The following is an 18765-nucleotide window of genomic DNA, read 5'->3' as shown; positions in this document are numbered from 1 at the left end:
GTAAAAAGCGCATAGATGTTTATGAAACGCTAAGCAAAAAGTTATAATTTGGTCATACATGGAAATGTGCCTTACTGCCTTTTAAATTGTGTAACGTCAGTAGTCTAGTCAAGGAAGCGTCATGCAAAATATAGTGGCACACTCCACTTAACAAGTCCTTTGCCAAATAAGGCACACTGTCACCTGCTTTTATAGTAAGACCTGAGGTGGTACCACCCAGCACATCTAGAAGAGAGTGCATTTCATACCGAACCCCTCCCTTGAGATGACATAAGTGTCCCTACAGTTCCTTTATCAATGGTAAGAGTTGAAGCGCTAGGGGCAAAAACAGCTAGATCTACTACTAAAAGTCCAAAATATATACATTTTGTAACAAACTGTCAAAATAAAGACCAGAATTCACATATTTCTATACAACTATGTCTAAATCATCTGGTTTTCGATCAATTATTTTTTTTTATTTATGAAAGTTACTCTTTAAGACAAACGCAATATATCGAACGGCTACAGTAGGCCAGCCAAGATGAATACTAGGTGTTTTTGTGCAGACTATCAACAGTAGCCAGCATATTGCTAGTATGTTCACTATTGAAGGTTTACTTTTATAAATCACCTTCCCTAAAATCAATAAGCTCCGCAAATGGATGAATGAATGCATATTTTTGCTCTGGACAGCTTGTGTGTGCTGTGTTAAGGTATCAACTGATGTCAATTGCGGGAGTGTGGTGGTGCTTGAATGAGCGGCCAATCATATTGCTCAAATACAAATACCATGACTGTTCGGCGTGTAGTCTTCAATGGTTTTACATAAATGGTAGATTGCAACAGAGCAGGTAAATGTTCAACTGGAACGCAAAAATAAACTGAAAAGTTACTGGGCCAGATCCACTGGTCCGACATGTTTTCACTGGCCCCGGGCCAGCGTTAATGTCGGTTCCTGGGGAGACTTTTGTTTAGGGGAAAGGCCAGACAATGTAAAGACTGATATCAGTGGTTTAGCCTAAAGAAGAACACAGTACATGCTTGGAACTCTGGGCATGATCAAGTTAAAAGAGTGGCGTACCTGGTAAGGGTGTACTCCCTGAGTCCTGGGTGGAGGTTCATGGCAGAAAATGTACCTATACATCCCCTCAACCGCTTGTCTCTGCCTATTTTCCATGTGACAAACAGCGGGCTGTAAGAGAAAGAAGGGAAGACAATGTTAGGACCTTTAGAGTTAAAACACATTAGAACATCAGTTAAAATCTTGGCCCAATACATAGTTTGAAGGTCCAGGATTCACTTACAGTGCATTTGGAAAGTATTAAGACCCCTTGACTTTTTCCACATTATAGCCTTATTCTAAAATTGATTAAATTATTTATTTTTCTCATCAAACTACACACAATATATAGGGAGGTGACCAAGAACCTGACGTCACGCTGACAGAGTTCTAGAGCTCCTCTGTGGAGATGGGAGAACCTTCCAGAAGGACAACCATCTCTGCAGCACTCCACTAATCAGGACATTATGGTAGAGTGGCCAGAAGGAAGCCACTCCTCAGTAAAAGGCACATGACAGCCCGCTTGGAGTCTGCCAAAAGGCACCTAAAGACTCTCAGACCATGAAAAACAAGATTATCTGGTCTGATGAAACCAAGATTGAACTCTTTGGCCTGAATGCCAAGTGTCACGTCTGGAGGAAATCAGGCACCACTCATCGCCTGGCCAATACCATCCCTACGGTAAAGCATGGTGGTGGCAGCATTAGGCTGTGGGAATGTTTTTCAGCGGCAAGGATCGAGGGAAAGATGAACAGAGCAAAGTACAGAGAGATCCTTGATGAAAACCTGCTCCAGAGCACTCAGAACCTCAGACTGGGGCAAAGGTTTACCTTCCAACAGGACAACGAACCTAAGTACACAGCCAAGATAATGCAGGAGTGGCTTCGGGACAAGACTCTGAATGTCCTTTAGTGGCCCAGCCAGAGCTCGGACTTGAACCCAATCGACCATCTCTGGAGAGACCTGAAAATAGCTGTGCAGCGTCACTCCCCATCCAACGAGACAGAGCTTGAGAGGATCTGCAGAGAAGAATGGGAGAAACTCCCCAAATACAAGTGTACCAAGTATGTAGCATCATACCCCAAAAGACTCAAGGCTTTAATTGCTGCCAAAGGTGCTTCAACAAAGTACTGAATAAAGGGTCTTAATACTTATGTAAATGTGATATTTCCGTTTAAATTAATTTTAATAAATTAGCAAACATTTCTAATCCTGTTTTTGCTTCGTCATTATGGGATATTGTGTGTAGATTGATGGGGGGGACTATTTATTTGATTTCAGAATAAGGCTATAACGTAACAAAATGTGGAAAAAGTCAAGGGGTCTGAATACTTTTTGAATGCGCTGTAGGGTTGAGAAAAACAATTGTGGACACAATATTTGAATTGATTTCTCACATTCCTAGTGGTGACACTGACAACAAAGGTCTTTCTCAACTAACATTGCACTGATAGATATTGATTGACAACGTGTATAGCAAGTACTAAAAATAAGATTGCTACATGAGATTTCTGTTACAGTTTGCTATTAGACATAGCATAGCTCTCTGGATTTACATTCAGGTGTTCTCTGGATCAAAGTAAAGTTAACCTTTTCTGTCAAAGCAGCAACATGTCCAGTTTACTCTGCCTGTTTGTCATGGCCATATAGACTCAGTCAGCACCATAGTTTGAGTTTGACTGCGCATTGGGAGCTAAAATCAATTTGAGCTAAAAATCCATTTTAAAATCAAGCGAGGCAGCAGTCAGTGACATTTTGTCTTGCGTTATGTGTGCCCAGAGAATTTCATGCACCAGCAGATATAATGCTTTGCGTTCTCTGTAAACTGACAAAGTACCCGTAGTAGCCTACATGTTATGTTTACTCTCTACCAACAAAAAAACAACATACACAGTTGAAGTCAGATGTTTACATACACTTAGGTTGGAGTCATTAAAAATCATTTTTCAACCACTCCACAAATGTCTTGCTAACAAACTATAGTTTGACAAATCGGTTAGGACATCAACTTTGTCAATGACACAAGTAATTTTTTTCCAACAATTGTTTACAGATTGAATTATAAATGAAATAATATATGTATCACAATTCCAGTGGGTCAGAAGTTTACATACACTAAGTTGACTGTGCCTTTAAACAGCTTGGAAAATTCCAGAAAATGATGTCATGGCTTTAGAAACTTCTGATAGGCTAATTGACATCATTTGAGTCAACTGGGGGTGTACCTGTGTATGTACAGTGGGGCAAAAAAGTATTTAGTCAGCCACCAATAGTGCAAGTTCTCCCACTTAAAAAGATGAGAGGCCTGTAATTTGCATCATAGGTACACTTCAACTATGACAGACAAAATGAGGAAAAAAAATCCAGAAAATCACATTGTAGGATTTTTAATTAATTTATTTGCAAATTATGGTGGAAAATAACTATTTGGTCAATAACAAAAGTTTATCTCAATACGCAACTCAGCATTCTTTGTCCTCCAAACACGACAAGTTGAGTGTTTACCAAAAAGTTATATTTTGGTTTCATCTGACCATATGACATTCTCCCAATCTTCTTCTGGATCATCCAAATGCTCTCTAGCAAATTTCAGACGTGCCTGGACATGTACTGGCTTAAGCAGGGGGACACGTCTGGCACTGCAAGATTTGAGTCCCTGGCGGCGTAGTGTGTTACTGATGGTATGCTTTGTTACTTTGGTCCCAGCTCTCTGCAGGTCATTCACTAGGTCCTCCCATGTGGTTATGGGATTTTTGCTCACCGTTCTTGTGATCATTTTGACCCCACGGGGTGAGATCTTGCGTGGAGCCCCAGATCGAGGGAGATTATCAGTGGTCTTGTATGTCTACCATGTCCTAATAATTGCTCCCACAGTTGATTTCTTCAAACCAAGCTGCTTACCTATTACAGATTCAGTCTTCCCAGCCTGGTGCAGGTCTACAATTTTGTTTCTGGTGTCCTTTGACAGCTCTTTGGTCTTGGCCATAGTGGAGTTTGAAGTGTGACTGTTTGAGGTTGTGGACAGGTGTCTTTTATACTGATAACAAGTTCAAACAGGTGCCATTAATACAGGTAACGAGTGGAGGACAGAGGAGCCTCTTAAAGAAGAAGTTACAGGTCTGTGAGAGCCAGAAATCTTGCTTGTTTGTAGGTGACCAAATACTTATTTTCCACCATAATTTGCAAATAAATTCATTAAAAATCCTACAGTGTGATTTTATGGATTTTTTGTCTGTCATAGTTGAAGTGTGCCTATGATGAAAATTACAGGCCTCTCTCATCTTTTTAAGTGGGAGAACTTGCACAATTGGTGGCTGACTAAATACTTTTTTGCCCCACTGTATTTCAAGACCTACCTTCAAACCCAGTGCCTCTTTGCTTGACATCATGGGAAAATCAAAAGAAATCAGCCAAGACCTCAGGGGAAAAAAAGGCTGGTTCATCCTTGGGAACAATTTCCAAAAGCCTGAAGGTACCACATTAATCTGTACAAGTATAAACACCATGGGACTATGCAGCCGTCATACCACTCAGGAAGGAGACGTGTTCTGTCTCCTAGAGATGAACGTACTTTGGTGCGAAAAGTGCAAATCATTCCCAGAGCAACAGCAAAGGACCTTGTGAAGATGCTGGAGGAAACAGGTACAAAAGTATCTATATCCACAGAAAAATGAGTCCTATAACGTCATAACCTGAAAGGCAGCTCAGCAAGGGAGAAGCCACTGCTCCAAAACCGCCATAAAAAAGTAAGACTACGGTTTGCAACTGCTCATGGGGACAAAGATCCATTTTGGAGAAATGTCCTCTGGTATGATGAAACAAAAATAGAACTGTTTGGACATAATGACCATCGTTATGTTTGGAGGAAAAGGGGGAGGCTTGCAAGCTGAAGAACACCATCCCAGTAGTGAAGCACAGAGGTGGCAACATCATGTTGTGAGGCTTGCAAGCTGAAGAACACCATCCCAGTCGTGAAGCACGGAGGTGGCAGCATCATGTTGTGAGGCTTGCAAGCTGAGAACACCATCCCAGTCGTGAAGCACGGAGGTGGCAGCATCATGTTTTGGGGGTGCTTTGCTGCAGGACGGACTGGTGCACTCCACAAAATAGATGGCGTTGTGAGGAAGGAAAATGATGTGGATATATTGAAGCAACATCTCAAGACATCAGTCAAGAAGTTAATGCTTGGTCGCAAATGGGTCTTCCAAATGGATAATGACCCCAAGCATACTTCCAAGTTGTGGCAAAATGGCTTAAGGACAACAAAGTCAAGGTATTGGAGTGGCCATCACAAAGCCCTGACCTCAATCCCATAGAACATTTGTGGGCAGAACTGAAAAAGCGTGTGCGAGCCAGGAGGCCTACAAACCTGACTGAGTTACACCAGCTCTGTCATGAGGAATGGACCAAAATTCACACAATTTATTGTGGGAAGCTTGTGGAAGGCTCCCCGAAATGTTTGACCCAAGTTAAACAATTTAAAGGCAATGCTACCAAATACTAATTGAGTGTATGTAAACTTCTGACCCACTGGGAATGCGATGAAAGAAATAAAAGCTGAAATAACTCATTTTCTCTACTATTATTCTGACATTTCACATTCTTAAAATAAAGTGGTGATACTAACTGACCTAAAACAGGGAATTTTTTACTAGGATTAAATGTCAGGAATGGTGAAAAACTGAGATTGAATGTATTTGGCTAAGATGTATGTAAACTTCTGACTTCAACTGTACATGTTTAACACACCAACACAATTTGCTTATATGCAGGGAATATTGCAGATTAGTGTGTCCAATTAATCACCTAAAAGCATGGCAGCAGCTCCACCTCTTAGCCCTCAAATCACCTTTTCTCAATTACCCCCAGGATTACTGTCGCTAAGTATTTTCCCACACAAAAGGCTAATACTTGCATGGGTTAATACACTTTGTTAATATAGACCACTTTCAAATAGCTTAACTAGTCCTGATCTGGGCAGAGAAGGATGACGTATGAGGGTTCCAGCCTCATTCATACTTAAGGAGACGTCTCTGAGCTGAGTATTAATACACTCTCTATTGTATAAACTCACTTCCCCAGAAGAAGAATTACATCAGTCCAGTAGGGCACAATGTGGAGGTAGATACATCTACCATGATGACCACCTCAAAAAGAAAGGGCCAGGAAAAGAAAATGTACCTATTCTTAGTATCAATGCCTTTCTTGAAGCTCATGACTTCATGTATATTTAAAAGCCGGGGCAATACAGAGGGGAGGGAGGAAAGACGGTCTTGGGAAAGAATATGATAGAGTAAGGAAAGGAGGTGGAGAGAGAAGTCAGTTGCTTACTAATCAACAATGTCAATATTCTTAATCCTCAACATGTGTTCAGAGTGAGGAATAGCTGAGGAGCAATCTACATTCAAATCAAGTACTCTCTGGACTGCACAGACAGCACTCGATAAGCGCCTGGAAATAACACAACAGTGGACAAACACTTCACAGTCTGAAAGAAGACTGTAGAGAGAGGAGGAAGACTGCACAGGAGAAAAAAAAGTATGTCTGAGTGAGTGTGTGTGTAAGACAGAGGCATCGCAAACTTGCTTGATTGATGTCAGTTGATCCTAATAAGAAGTGATCTCTCAAGGGACAGACAGACAACTCCATACTTTTGAAGCGAGTGGGCAGCTCTGCTGTAATAGGTTGACTTCAGACAGACAAACTCCTCCAGACAGCCAGTGAGTGAGTCAGTCCATCCGTCAGGCAGGCCACTTCCTGGCTATGCAGTAGAGACCTACCCAACCCAAGAGACTGACGGCCGCAGCCTGCAGCTCCCTACTTAAAATGAATCGCTTTTAATCTGGCTGATGAACCCCTTGGCAAATAAGGTGAGCAGCAGCCTGAGAGAGAGGCTGTGTGAGCCAAGACATTCATCTATGGGAAAGCAAGTGCAGAGGTAGGGACACTTGACAAGAGCTACAGTTGTGACCCCAGTCACCATTGTGGGGTGAAAGACCACCTTTAATGACTGTTTTCCATTGGTCTGACAAAAGCTGAGGTTCCATTTCCAAACCATGAAATTCTACTTCAAAAGGATTTCCGTTAGAACATTTGTCTATCATACAGTTTCCTGACAAGAATCCATGATGAATCTCTTACGAGTGAGCGGCCAGTTGTGCCTGCTAACTAAACATTCTATGGTGAGTGTTAAGAGTTCTGGGGGGAAGGGCGACAGGGAACATTTTTGACATGCAGCCAGGGTTGATGGGTTCAGTGCGTTACAAAAGCCAGACTCCTGCGAGTCAACATGGATTTATCTTAATGAACTGCTGATAAATCAATCACACCATGAGGTCTGAGCAAACAAGAGAATCTTTCTAAAAACCCCATGGCTGAGTCACGAAAATAGCACACTGGACCATTGGGCACTTCAGATATGAAAGGGAGACTGTGGGGGTGTCCTGGGTTTAAAAAGCTAGAAAAAAGAAAAATAATCTTTGCCGTTCAGACAGGTAACAACACAGCAGCATGATCGTCTTTGTGTCCACTGAGAGTCAAAATTAAATTATTATATTCCCCAGGCCCCTATTAGATGCTCACTATGCTATGCGTAATTCAGGCAATTTTTCCTCTGTCCCTCTACTCTAGCTTTTTTGGCAGAGCTCCCACTCGGTTCTGTGTGCCCATTCTGAAGAGTAATCCCAGCCTTCTGGCCACATACTAAAGGGATGTCCTATTGCATCACGTGCCATACTGTGTCCTTGACGATTCCACTCATCATCCATTCCCCCACCCACCCACAGCCAACACCATCTTCACATACCATACCAGCCCCCATCCAGACTGCTGTGTGTGCCTGAAGAGTGAAGAGCAGACACATTCTCAATGATTTCAATTAAACATGTGTTAAAGGGTGATTAAACTACACTGAACAAAAAATATCAACGCAACATGTAAAGTGTTGGCCCCATGTTTCATGAGCTGAAATAAAAGATCACAGAAATTGTCCATATGCACAAAAGCTTATTTCTCTCAAATTATGTGCACAAATTTATTTAAATCCCTGTTAAAAGGCATTTCTCCTTTGACAATATAATCCATGCACCTGACAGGTGTAGCATGAAGCTGATTAAACAGCATGACCATTACACAGGTGCACCTTGTGCTGGGGACCATAAAAGGCCACTCTAAAATTTGCAGTTGTGTCACACAACACAATATCACATCTCTCAAGTTTAGGGAGCATGCAATTTGCATGCGGATTGCAGGAATGTCCATCAGATCGGTTGGCTGAGAATGTAATGTTAATTTCTCTACCATAAGCCGCTTCCAATGTAATTTTAAAGAATTTGGCAGTATGTCCAACCGGCATCACAACCGAAGACCACGTGTAACCAAACCAGTCCAGGACCTCCACATCAGACTTCTTCACCCGCCGGATCGTATGAGACCAACTTCCCGGACAGCTGATGAAACTGTGCATAAACTGTCAGAAACCGTCTCAGGGAAACTCATCTTCATGTTTGTCGTCCTCACCAGGGTCTGACTGCAGTTCAGCGTTGAAACCGACTTCAACATTTGCTCATCGATGGGGAGCAACTGCTCACATTCGATGGCCATTGCCATGCTGGAAAAGTGCTCGCTTCACAGATGAATCCCGGTTTCAACTGTACCGGGCAGATGGCGTCATGTGGGCAAGCGGTTTACTGATGTCAACATTGTGAACAGCGTGACCCATCGTGGTGGTGGTGGGTTTATTGTATGGGCAGGCATAAGCTATGGACAACAAACACAATTGCATTTTATCAATGGAAATATCAATGCAGAGATACCGTGACGAGATCCTGATGTTGTGCCATTCATCTGCCACCATCACCAAATGTTTTAGCATGATAATTGCACACCCCATGTCACAAGGATCTGTACACAATTCCTGGAAGCTGAAAATGTCCCAGTTCTTCCATGGTCAGCATAACTTGCCTGACGTGTCACCCGTTGAGCATTTTTGGGAATCTCTGAATTGACGTGTATGACAGTGTGTTCCAGTTCCCACCAATATCCAGCAACTTCACACAGCTATTGAAGAGGAGTGGTATAACAATCCACAGGCCACAATCACAGCCTGATCAACTCCATGCAAAGGAGATGTGTCACATGGCATGAGGCAAATGGTGGTCACACCAGATGCGCACTGTTTTTTTGATCCCCGCCCCTACCTGCATATCTGTATTCCCAGTCACGTGACATCTATAGATTAGGTCCTAATGAATTTATTTAAATTGACTGATTACCTTATATGAACTGTAACTCAGTCAAATCTTTGAAATCGTTGCATGTAATGTTTATATTTTTGTTCAGTGTACATGAGTAAAAGGGTGATCCAACACTACCCATTTGGTATCCATCCAGTGTTGATGGATGAATGGATCATTGGTGATGGATGGGTAGCAACGTGTGATAGGCCTAAACGATTTCATCTCAACTCACAAAAACACATTGGGATGGAATCCAGTCGGAGAACCAGCGTTCTGCACTGCAGAGGTCCAACCCTGAGGACACAGACAGTGTGTCTCTGCAAAGCACATCAAACAAGGGCTGCTTTTAAAAAGCTTTATCAAGCATATTTAACTGAGCCCAGTTAGTCACTCAGTCCTAATTTAAAGCAGTGAGTAAGTCAAATACATTTCAGCAAGCCATTACACCCACCATCTCAGATTGTCTGAAATAATATATATATATAGTTATAAACATATAAGATTAGCATTCCTGTGACATTTTTGTATTTTATATTATTTGATCTGTGAGAAATTAAGCTAATTGCACCTAAATTGGCCTTTTAATTTATAGGACTTAAATATCTAATAAATATAGTACTCAACATTTGATTGGGACCAAACTTTTTTTCTATAAATGACTGAGACATGAGGAATCCCAATAAATTGTCAAAGACCACCCATGGACCCCCCACACCAAACCCACTACACCAATGAGTATACAGTATCAGTTCCCTATGTCTAACAAGTAGTATGGTGCTGCGGCAAAATAATGTTCACATAACGCTAATCTGATCTGTTTCTAACAACAGAAACTATTTCAGAACCATCTCAGATGGTGGGTGTCAATCCTCTTTCTGGTGCTTTTTGACGAGGAACGAACCAAATGGAAGAACTTGACAGGTACATATTACCCCTTCATCTGAACTATGTCATCGCATGAAATGTTTTAGGAAGTGCTTCAAATCCTCTCCTCTGTACCAATCAGTCCATTCAAATAAGTGCCATCCCCAAACAGTGGAAACACTAGAAAAGGCTGCAGGGGCGTTTTAATGCGCATTGCTACATCTGGAGCCCAGTTCACACACAGACACCTTCCCACTGCAGACTGACTACTAATCAGTCCTGATGACATCACTGCCCACCATAGTCACAATTACACATTGCACTATAGTACCCAGTCCCAGCTTTCACACTGAGGGGGCAATTATTCAGGAGATTCAAAAATTGCCATAAGTCACATATTACACTCCTTTGGCTTCTGATTTATGGGTCACAGGTGGAGCTGGTGTTGTGGGCAGGAGTGTGTACAGAGATCAGATGGGGTGTGGGAGGGGCTGGTGTCATGTTCCTCACATCATCAGTTCCTCAAGCAGAAATCACCATGTTGTGTGTGGCACTCGGTTTCAACCTGGCAGGCCCAGTTCATCTACCACATTCTAGTAGTCTAGAATAAATTGAGCACGAGGCTTGAGGTAAGTTTAATGTTCATTAGAGCCCTGGTAGAGCAGCTATGTTATATACAGCCATGGTTATGGCAACAACCCTCCTCTTGGAGCTTATCCACGCTGATCAGGTGAATCCTCCTGGTGGTAAACACACTGGCCTGGATGGATCAGACTACTCCCATCTCCATTTTAGACGTATAGGCTAATGCAAGTGGGGGTAGACTTGGAGAGGAACTGAGTCTCTCAACACAGGGAAAGCCCTTGCCATTCAAATCTAAAATTAGCATAAAGATGACACCGGTGTTAAAATATAGAAAAGCAGAGCGGTGTTCAGTTCCTTGTCTTCATAGCTGGAAAGAGATTGCAGACAGCACTCTCTGTATTAGTACCATACTAATGTCAGAACAGCAGGGAGGGGCTTGAACATGTGTGTATGCTGTTGCCTCTAGTATACCCATCATGGCATTACTCATCTCTTCCCTCTGCATTACATCCCAACATTACAAGCATGTTGCAAACAACTACCTCTGGGTGAACAATTCCCTATTTAAGAATGTGTAACTTCAAACAAGCATATGAATGTGAATGTATGAGATGCCGTCTATTGAAGAAAAACAGCCCAACACATTTTTTTCAGGTTTTGTTTCAATCTTCCCAAAAGAGCGGAACTGGATATCAAATAAATTATTTCACATGGAAATTCCCAATGAATGAAAATAAAACTGGGCTTTCAACCTCCTCCACCCCTTTCCATCTGCCTCACTCTGCTTGGATTTTCAGTCCCATTTTCTGACATCAGGCAGAACTTTCACTTGACCCCTAAATCCTAGGACAGTGGGCATCAAACGGATCAACAGATTACAGTGCATCATCACCATGGCCCTGAGCACTATCAGGTTACTGCTTCATGTAACACTCACAAAACACACTAATTCAGACTGGGTGAATACGGAGTATCCCCAACATACACAAGATGTTCGACTTGTGACAGAACTGTCTAGTGAGGCTGAATTAGTTTCACTGTTAAACAGACACTGAGCTGGTACTTAGGAATCAAGGGGAAATCACCTCCAATAAACTAACAGCTACCAGGATTCTCACACTAGTAAGTCTATACATAGACCTCTAAGTCAAGAAATCCCAGCGTGTGTAAACGGAGACCTGGAATCAAGTGTCCAACTCTCAATCAATGGCTCTACCGCTACTCTTCCTCTTTCCAACATTAACAAAATGGGAAGCATATAGTTTGTGTGATCCGGTTTATGCATTTTTGTGAGGTAGCCTAGCAGGGCGACAGGTAGCCTAGTGGTTAAGAGCGTTGGGCCAGTAACTGAGAGGTTGCTGGTTTGAATCCCCGGGCCGACTAGGTGAAAAACCTGTCGACATTTCCCTTGAGCAAGGCACTTAACCATAATTGCTCCTGTAATTGAATAACTAAAAGGGAGATTGCAAAGAGATAAATATGTTAAATATAAATATGCACCCTTTCCTTTACATATCTATAGAAACAAACGTCTGGCCATTTCCAAAAGGCATGATGATAAAGGCGGGTGGCAAAACTCTGTATCTATAAGATAGTCATACGTTATTGTCCCTAAACAAAATAAAACATGTCAAAATGCCTTGACGCATAAGTATGTTTTAAGCAGGCAATTATTATACATTTGGAAAAAATGGTGTGTTAAATATAGTAAGGAAGAAATGACTGCATGTTGTCAGGATTTGCTATAAAGAAGAAAACAATGTTGAAATTAATGGTATCAATAGAGTTTGTCTCCAGGCCTCCCATTAATGTTTCAAACATCTACATTGATATAGAATAATGGACAGGATGTTGATTTTACTTTGAAATGAAGGCACAGCACTAATATACTAGTTAACACTTGTGTGTACCCCACATTGGTTTTTTCTTCTAATAAACACTTGTGTGAATAGACAGAGTCCGTGTGAAATGTATATGGTAGTAACAATGCTACAAAAAGGTGGCTGAGAGCCATATTTGGTTTGTAAATGACATGCCTATCTGTTAAAATGTGGTCTTGCACACTAGCATGCAGAGAATGCTTCCCAGTTACCTAGCTGTGCAATGGCCAATTACCATTTTAACAGCCTTAGAGGAGAAAAGTACATTGGCATCTCATTAAAAATATCATCCCAATGTTTACTGTGAGCAAGGAAAGGCCACCATGACAACAGCTCCCTAAAGCTACTTTGGCTGTTAGGTTGGCTGTAATAACTGATGATGTAATGATGTATGCCTAACTAAGTGTGTAGACCGTCATTACCAACAGAAAATACACATATTGGGATTTTAACACTATGCCATTGGTAAATGTAGGCCTAATATTGCATAAAATATTGTCTCTAGTCATGAATGTGTTGTGGACAAACCTCCCCCTTTAAATGAACAATATGTAGAAGCTGGCCAGCTTTTTAATGGTTATTACATTCAATGCTGTATGGATTCTTGAAGAATGTCAGTTATGACTTGAGTTTAGGACAACTGTAAATTACACTATCATAAACCAAAACGAAGGTTGTAGGCTACAAATAAGAATACTAGAATGGGGGTAGGCTACTAATAAGAATACTAGAATGGACGTGAAACTTCATATGATGGCCAAAGGTCAGCCATGTTGGTCAGGTAGTTGAGCAACCATGGCTTACCAGTGCTGTGATAAAACAGTGTAAAAAAAATAAAAATGCATTTGGAGAATTTATCTGCACTGTATGTTGTCAGCTAGCCAGACAGTTTTAGAGGAATGGTTCCATACATTTTTCAAATGAACTGCCAATATAACATTCCATTCAAACAATGTAGTCAATCCACAGCCATACACTGTCAAATCAGTTGACGATAGGATTTAGACGAGTTGTAAATGCAATAAGTATTGATATTGTATCATATAATATCATTTGCAGCTTTCCAATAAATCATATTTTTTTACATTTATGGTCTGTTTACATATTTTTAGAGGATATTTATACAGAAAACGCATATAAAACCCATAACGTGTATAAACTCAAAACACAATCATATGACAATAATTATATTACACAATGTACATATCACATGAGTTACATTTATTTTCCTGCAAAGGTAAAATCAGGACTATACCTCTTCTGCTGTTCATTCCAAATAGACTGGTTTGGATTTCTCCCTGACCAATATGGCTGCCATTTTGAATAAATTCTGTAACTTTGAGGGTTTATGACATATCCTATTAAATTACTAGAGGGGGTCTCTATAATTAATCCTTACGGTTTTTGTAAACAAGCAATGTAGTTAGGTATAGTCAATCTCACAGACGGATAGTCCTTGCATCAAATAGGTATGTCTATAGTTGTCTGAAACACAGGCTAGATCGTATTTTAAATCGTAGGCCCCTGTGTCATCACTGATCAGTATCGTCGATTATACCTGTCAGGTATAACTCCGTCGATGTGGTTCACATTTTTTTTGCGTATCGAATAGCATCTTTGGTGTTGCCACATCTAGCAAGTCAATGTGTAATGTGGCTTTATGAGACACACTGCTAGCTGTATGCCTAACCCTAACCTTGAACTAAGACCAAAAAGGTAAATGTTGGTTTTATACGATACAGCCAATTTTGACTTTGCCGCTGGCCAATCTAGTGGGAACCCGTCCTCTGTCATGGTCGATTGACACAGACAAGGCAGCTAGTTAAATTCTAGATCTCGACTTTGGATGAAGGAATATAATCAAGCCGTGTCATTTTCACAACACAGGAAAAAAATAGACAAACACACCACGCGAAGTAACACACCAATTGTGTGGTGTTTTCTAAACTTTCTAAACTGTAAAGTTGAAACTCGCCCTTGCTGGCTACCAAGCTAACGTAGCCTTTAATGCTAACTAGCTACTGTTTTTCTTTGTTGAGCTAGCTAGCAGACGTAAGCACCACACCACCCAGTGAAAGTAAACTTTATCCAAGTAGCAGCAGCAATATATTAATTTACGAAAGTTGCACAGCTCAACCAATTTACTTTTATTTTCACTACTACATTACAATTGTTTTGTTATCTGCTTGCTGTAACTTGCTGGCTAACGTTAGGTAAGAACGTTTACTACACAGTCGATAACATTGCTTATTCAGTCATTAACGTTAGCAATAGTAGCTACTACTTAACAACATAATATTAGGACGAAACTTACTAGGAATCGTTTGTAAACCTAGGTGTTCGGGGAGGTTGGTATCCATACAGATGGCAATAAAGCACGTCGAAACAGAAGCAGCACATCTCCGCCGAAACAACCATCTTCCTGCCTCCACTTCCCGAACCAGATCCCGGGCTTAGATTCGGGGAGAGGCCAGTTGAGTTGTAGCCTCCCGGGGTTGGGGACAACGCGTTGGTGCTACTACTACTACCCCCAGGACACCCCAGGCCGTTCACTCGATTCATGTTCCCTGCCGCCACAGTCGAGGAGGAACCAATCCCCAAGTCCGATCCACAATGTCCGGTCCCTGCCACTCCGTTTCCCGCCCCCACCCCGCCAGGACCCCCCGACCCGGGGGATCCCGACAGCTTCTGCTTCTTCACCCCGCAGCACCCGGCCGCCATCTTGGAACAATCTGCACCGACACACCGCTTCCGACCCATCACCGTCACCAAGGGAAGGGTGGGGGGAAACGCCGACCAGACGTACAAATCCCACTGCGTTAATACGTGTGACGGACAATGCCCCACTTTCACTTTTTTTTTGTCGGGCGACGTTATTTCCAATATGATGAGACTGCAATGTCACCCTATCTTTGCCTTTAAAAATACGTGACTTACGCAAAGTCCTTATGTGTTTTCGCTAAGAAGACAGCTGTGAACCACTTCAAACTGTTCGATTGATCTCAGATATTGTCCAAAATACAGGTCCCTTCTTCGGAACACGATAACCACCGAGGTGATTTCACAAAGCAATCTTTCTCTCGAATGATGCAGAAACTCATTCAACCTCACTAGCTTCCCAAGAGGAAAAACAGTTAGCCAGCTAGCTAGTTAACTATCCAGTCAGTAGCCAGATGTGGAGCTGTGACAGCTACTGCACTGCACCCCCCGCAACAGAGACAATCCTTTTTGTGTGGGAGTCGGGAGCTTGAGTACGCAGGACCCATACGCTTCAGCACGAACAGTACATTACGCTCCGGACCATGTAGTTTAACATTGCACCAGTTGTTTACTTTCATCCGAACTTTTAGCTAGACAACTGATCCAATATTGGAGATCCAAACGTCAAGTCGACGCAAAATAAAATGCCATTTGGCTATTATGCAGTTTGAGCCATCAGACAGCGTCAGCGCCGACCAAGTCATTTCAACAATCCAGCTGATCAGTTTGCACATGCATTTTGTCAGTTCTCGGACAGTTTAAAACATATTATTTAAACCCCAGCGTCATAATCAGCGCTGAACGTTTGCTGTATATTTGTTTGGTCAGCTTATCCGTCTACTGTGATGCATTTTGAGAGAGCAGCATTCTTTCTATTCCATCTGTCCGAAATCTTCCGGGTTTGGTCTCTCGCTCTTCGCCCGACTCACAGCGGCTACCATTTGCCTGATAGCCTCTGTGCTGTTGGGGAGGGGGGGACCTGTGATCATCTGTAGTCACTGACAGTATTTACCTTCTCAACGCCGAAATAGGATCCAGGAAATGTTTTGCGATCGATTCCTACGCATAATGCGTAGTCTCACCGTATGCTGTCCGTGTCAAATCTGAATTCTTGCTGCGAATTACGCAGAAAAAAATGCTGCTTGTGCTATCCTCGGTTCCTAATCAACTTGGCCTCAACCGCGTGAGGATGCCGATGCAATTTCTCATTTACTAATTGTGCTCCTTTAGACAATTTGTATCCGACTTCACTTAGAGAAAGCAAACATGCATCCCTTCAAATCCTTTTCGTTGCAGTCGTAAAATGTGCCGTCCGCCCTCTTGTTGCAGGTGATCAGCTGCTCTCCAGAATCGACTGGCCGCGCGAGGGATTTAGGAATAGCAGACTTGAAAATTGGATTCGATTCCTCACGATATTAGGCTATCAAAATACCAATATAGGCTACTGAAAATATTGATTGGTCCATGCTGTTCAAGTTACCAACCGAAATGTAAACTTGTATTATATTGCTGTTACACAGGCATGTACATTGTATTAATTTGTGTAACCTAGGTGGTACATCAACATACAGTACCTGCCTGGTTTTAGGCTATAACGGACCAACTGGGAACCATCGTTCGTGGTGGCATAACTCAGATCACATGGTGGGCTCTGCCAGTTGTTGGGGTGTAGATGTAAACTAGTTATCTAATGAGCTCTAGCCATGATCATACAATGACATCAACACCCCTGAAACCTTAAGTAGTGTTGTCGTTGTTACGAACGAGGGTTCACATCCCAAGTGAGGTCGGCAGTACAAGGACGAATCAGCTTTATATTGGGAAAGTTTCCTATCCTAATCATTTACCCAAAAGATGGCAACAGTAAGCTCACAAAACCAAAGACACTTCTCTTATGATCTTTCATATTTGTACTGTAAGTGAGGGAGTGATACCAAGGTCAGAACATGAGATGCTTGCACTAAAAGTGTAGGTTTACACTTGCCTGAGGACTCACTCTGAATTTAATTACACTGTTATATGGATCGGTACATACAGTACATTCAGCCTGAAACTGCCATCCTATAAGTCGTTTGTGTGACTTCAAAATGAGGGGTGAGGTACAAAAATTCATCAGCAATTGGATCGCCTCTAACAAATCTAACCAATCAGAGTATCAAAGTTAACATCATCATGTAGGCCAGCTCTGGCCCAACCCATCGGTTTCTGGGACCAATCTGAAAGGTCAGAATGTGTTGACGTGCTAGAAATCATCAGGAGGGGGGAAAATCCAGACTCATCGTGGAGAAGAAACATTAGTTGGCCCGTAGCGATGTGGATGGGTAGCCAGGCAATGTTTACACCTCTGCAGATGACTGGCTGCTCCCTAAGTGAGGGTTTAAAATGGATGACAGTGAGGTTTCTCAGCGCTGAGCTAGGCAGATCAGATCAGGCAGGTTTGGAGAGAACACACATACAGAGCCCTCTAAGCTGCTAAGCTGAATGAATATCAGCTTGAAGCGCTCAAACCTTTTGCAGTGTGTTGCCCATCTTCATTTGAACTACTGTATATTGCAGATGGTTCTTTGCAAGAGCAGCAAACTACTTGCTACATGTCCTTTAATAAAGGCAGACTCAGCAATATGACAACCGTTCACTCCGATCCCTGGTCCAAGAAAAAATAATTGATTGAGACATCAAATCAAATTTTATTTGTCATATGCGTCAAATACAACAGGTGATCTTTTTGGCCTTCCTGTGACAGCACCCGATGTCCATCAAGCTGCCTCCAATGTCATTTTAGAGAATTTGGCAGTACATCCAGTACGTCTTGACCTGACTGCAGTTTGGAGTCATAAATGACTTCAGTTGGCAAATGCTCAACTTCAATGGCCACTGGCAAACTAAAGTGTGCTCTTCACAGATAAATCCTGGTTTCAACTACCGGGCAGATGGCCACTGAACTCTGGAGCTATTTTAAAATCACCAATGGCCTCATGGTGACATCCCCAAGTAGTTCCCTTCCTATCCTGCAGCTCAGTTCAGAAGGACGACTGCATCTTTGATGTGTCTGGGTGGTTTTATACATGTCAGTGCTAAACCCTAACCACCATTTTAAATTTCAACGGGGTAGGGACGTTCCAAGGATTCTGGATAGCACAGGCCATTTAATACATCAACAGCATAATTATTAACTTGACCATGCTTAAAGATATATTCTATGTTTGATATGAAAAGTTTGAGAAGGGTGGTCTTTCTATATGCACTCTACGTAATTTTAAAAAAAGCATACTTGTCTTTTAAAAATGATAAATACAATTAATAGCAAAGTTCTACTTGCTATTCACATTAGGCTGAGCATCACACCATGAACATGCACACCCACACAATATGACAAGAGCAGTTTGAAAATGTGTGC

General features: G+C 42.0%; 1 protein-coding gene across 2 annotated transcripts in view; it reads right to left on the bottom strand.

The window, feature by feature from the left end:
• LOC110509945 (nuclear protein AMMECR1) overlaps positions 1 to 16933 on the bottom strand; it is a 33827-nt gene extending 16894 nt beyond the window's left edge. Inside the window, exons 1-2 of one of the 2 annotated variants that reach the window (XR_016493260.1) lie at positions 14923 to 16726; positions 1064 to 1174 (exon numbers count right to left, since the gene is read on the bottom strand). Coding sequence is in view for 1 of the 2 variants with exons in the window: in XM_021591173.3 (XP_021446848.1) it covers positions 1064 to 1174; positions 14923 to 15368 (557 nt within the window). In the remaining variant the exon portion in view is untranslated. Of the gene's footprint in view, positions 1 to 1063; positions 1175 to 14922 lie in introns of both variants that reach the window. The other variant, XM_021591173.3, reaches the window with a different exon arrangement.
• Between the last annotated feature and the right edge of the window lie 1832 nt (positions 16934 to 18765).

This window comes from Oncorhynchus mykiss, chromosome 29, assembly GCF_057628025.1.
Source record: "Oncorhynchus mykiss isolate SJ-2025 chromosome 29, ASM5762802v1, whole genome shotgun sequence".
Lineage (NCBI taxonomy): Eukaryota > Metazoa > Chordata > Actinopteri > Salmoniformes > Salmonidae > Oncorhynchus > Oncorhynchus mykiss.
Note: the sequence above shows the minus strand (reverse complement) of the source record. Positions and strands in the feature narration are given on the sequence as shown.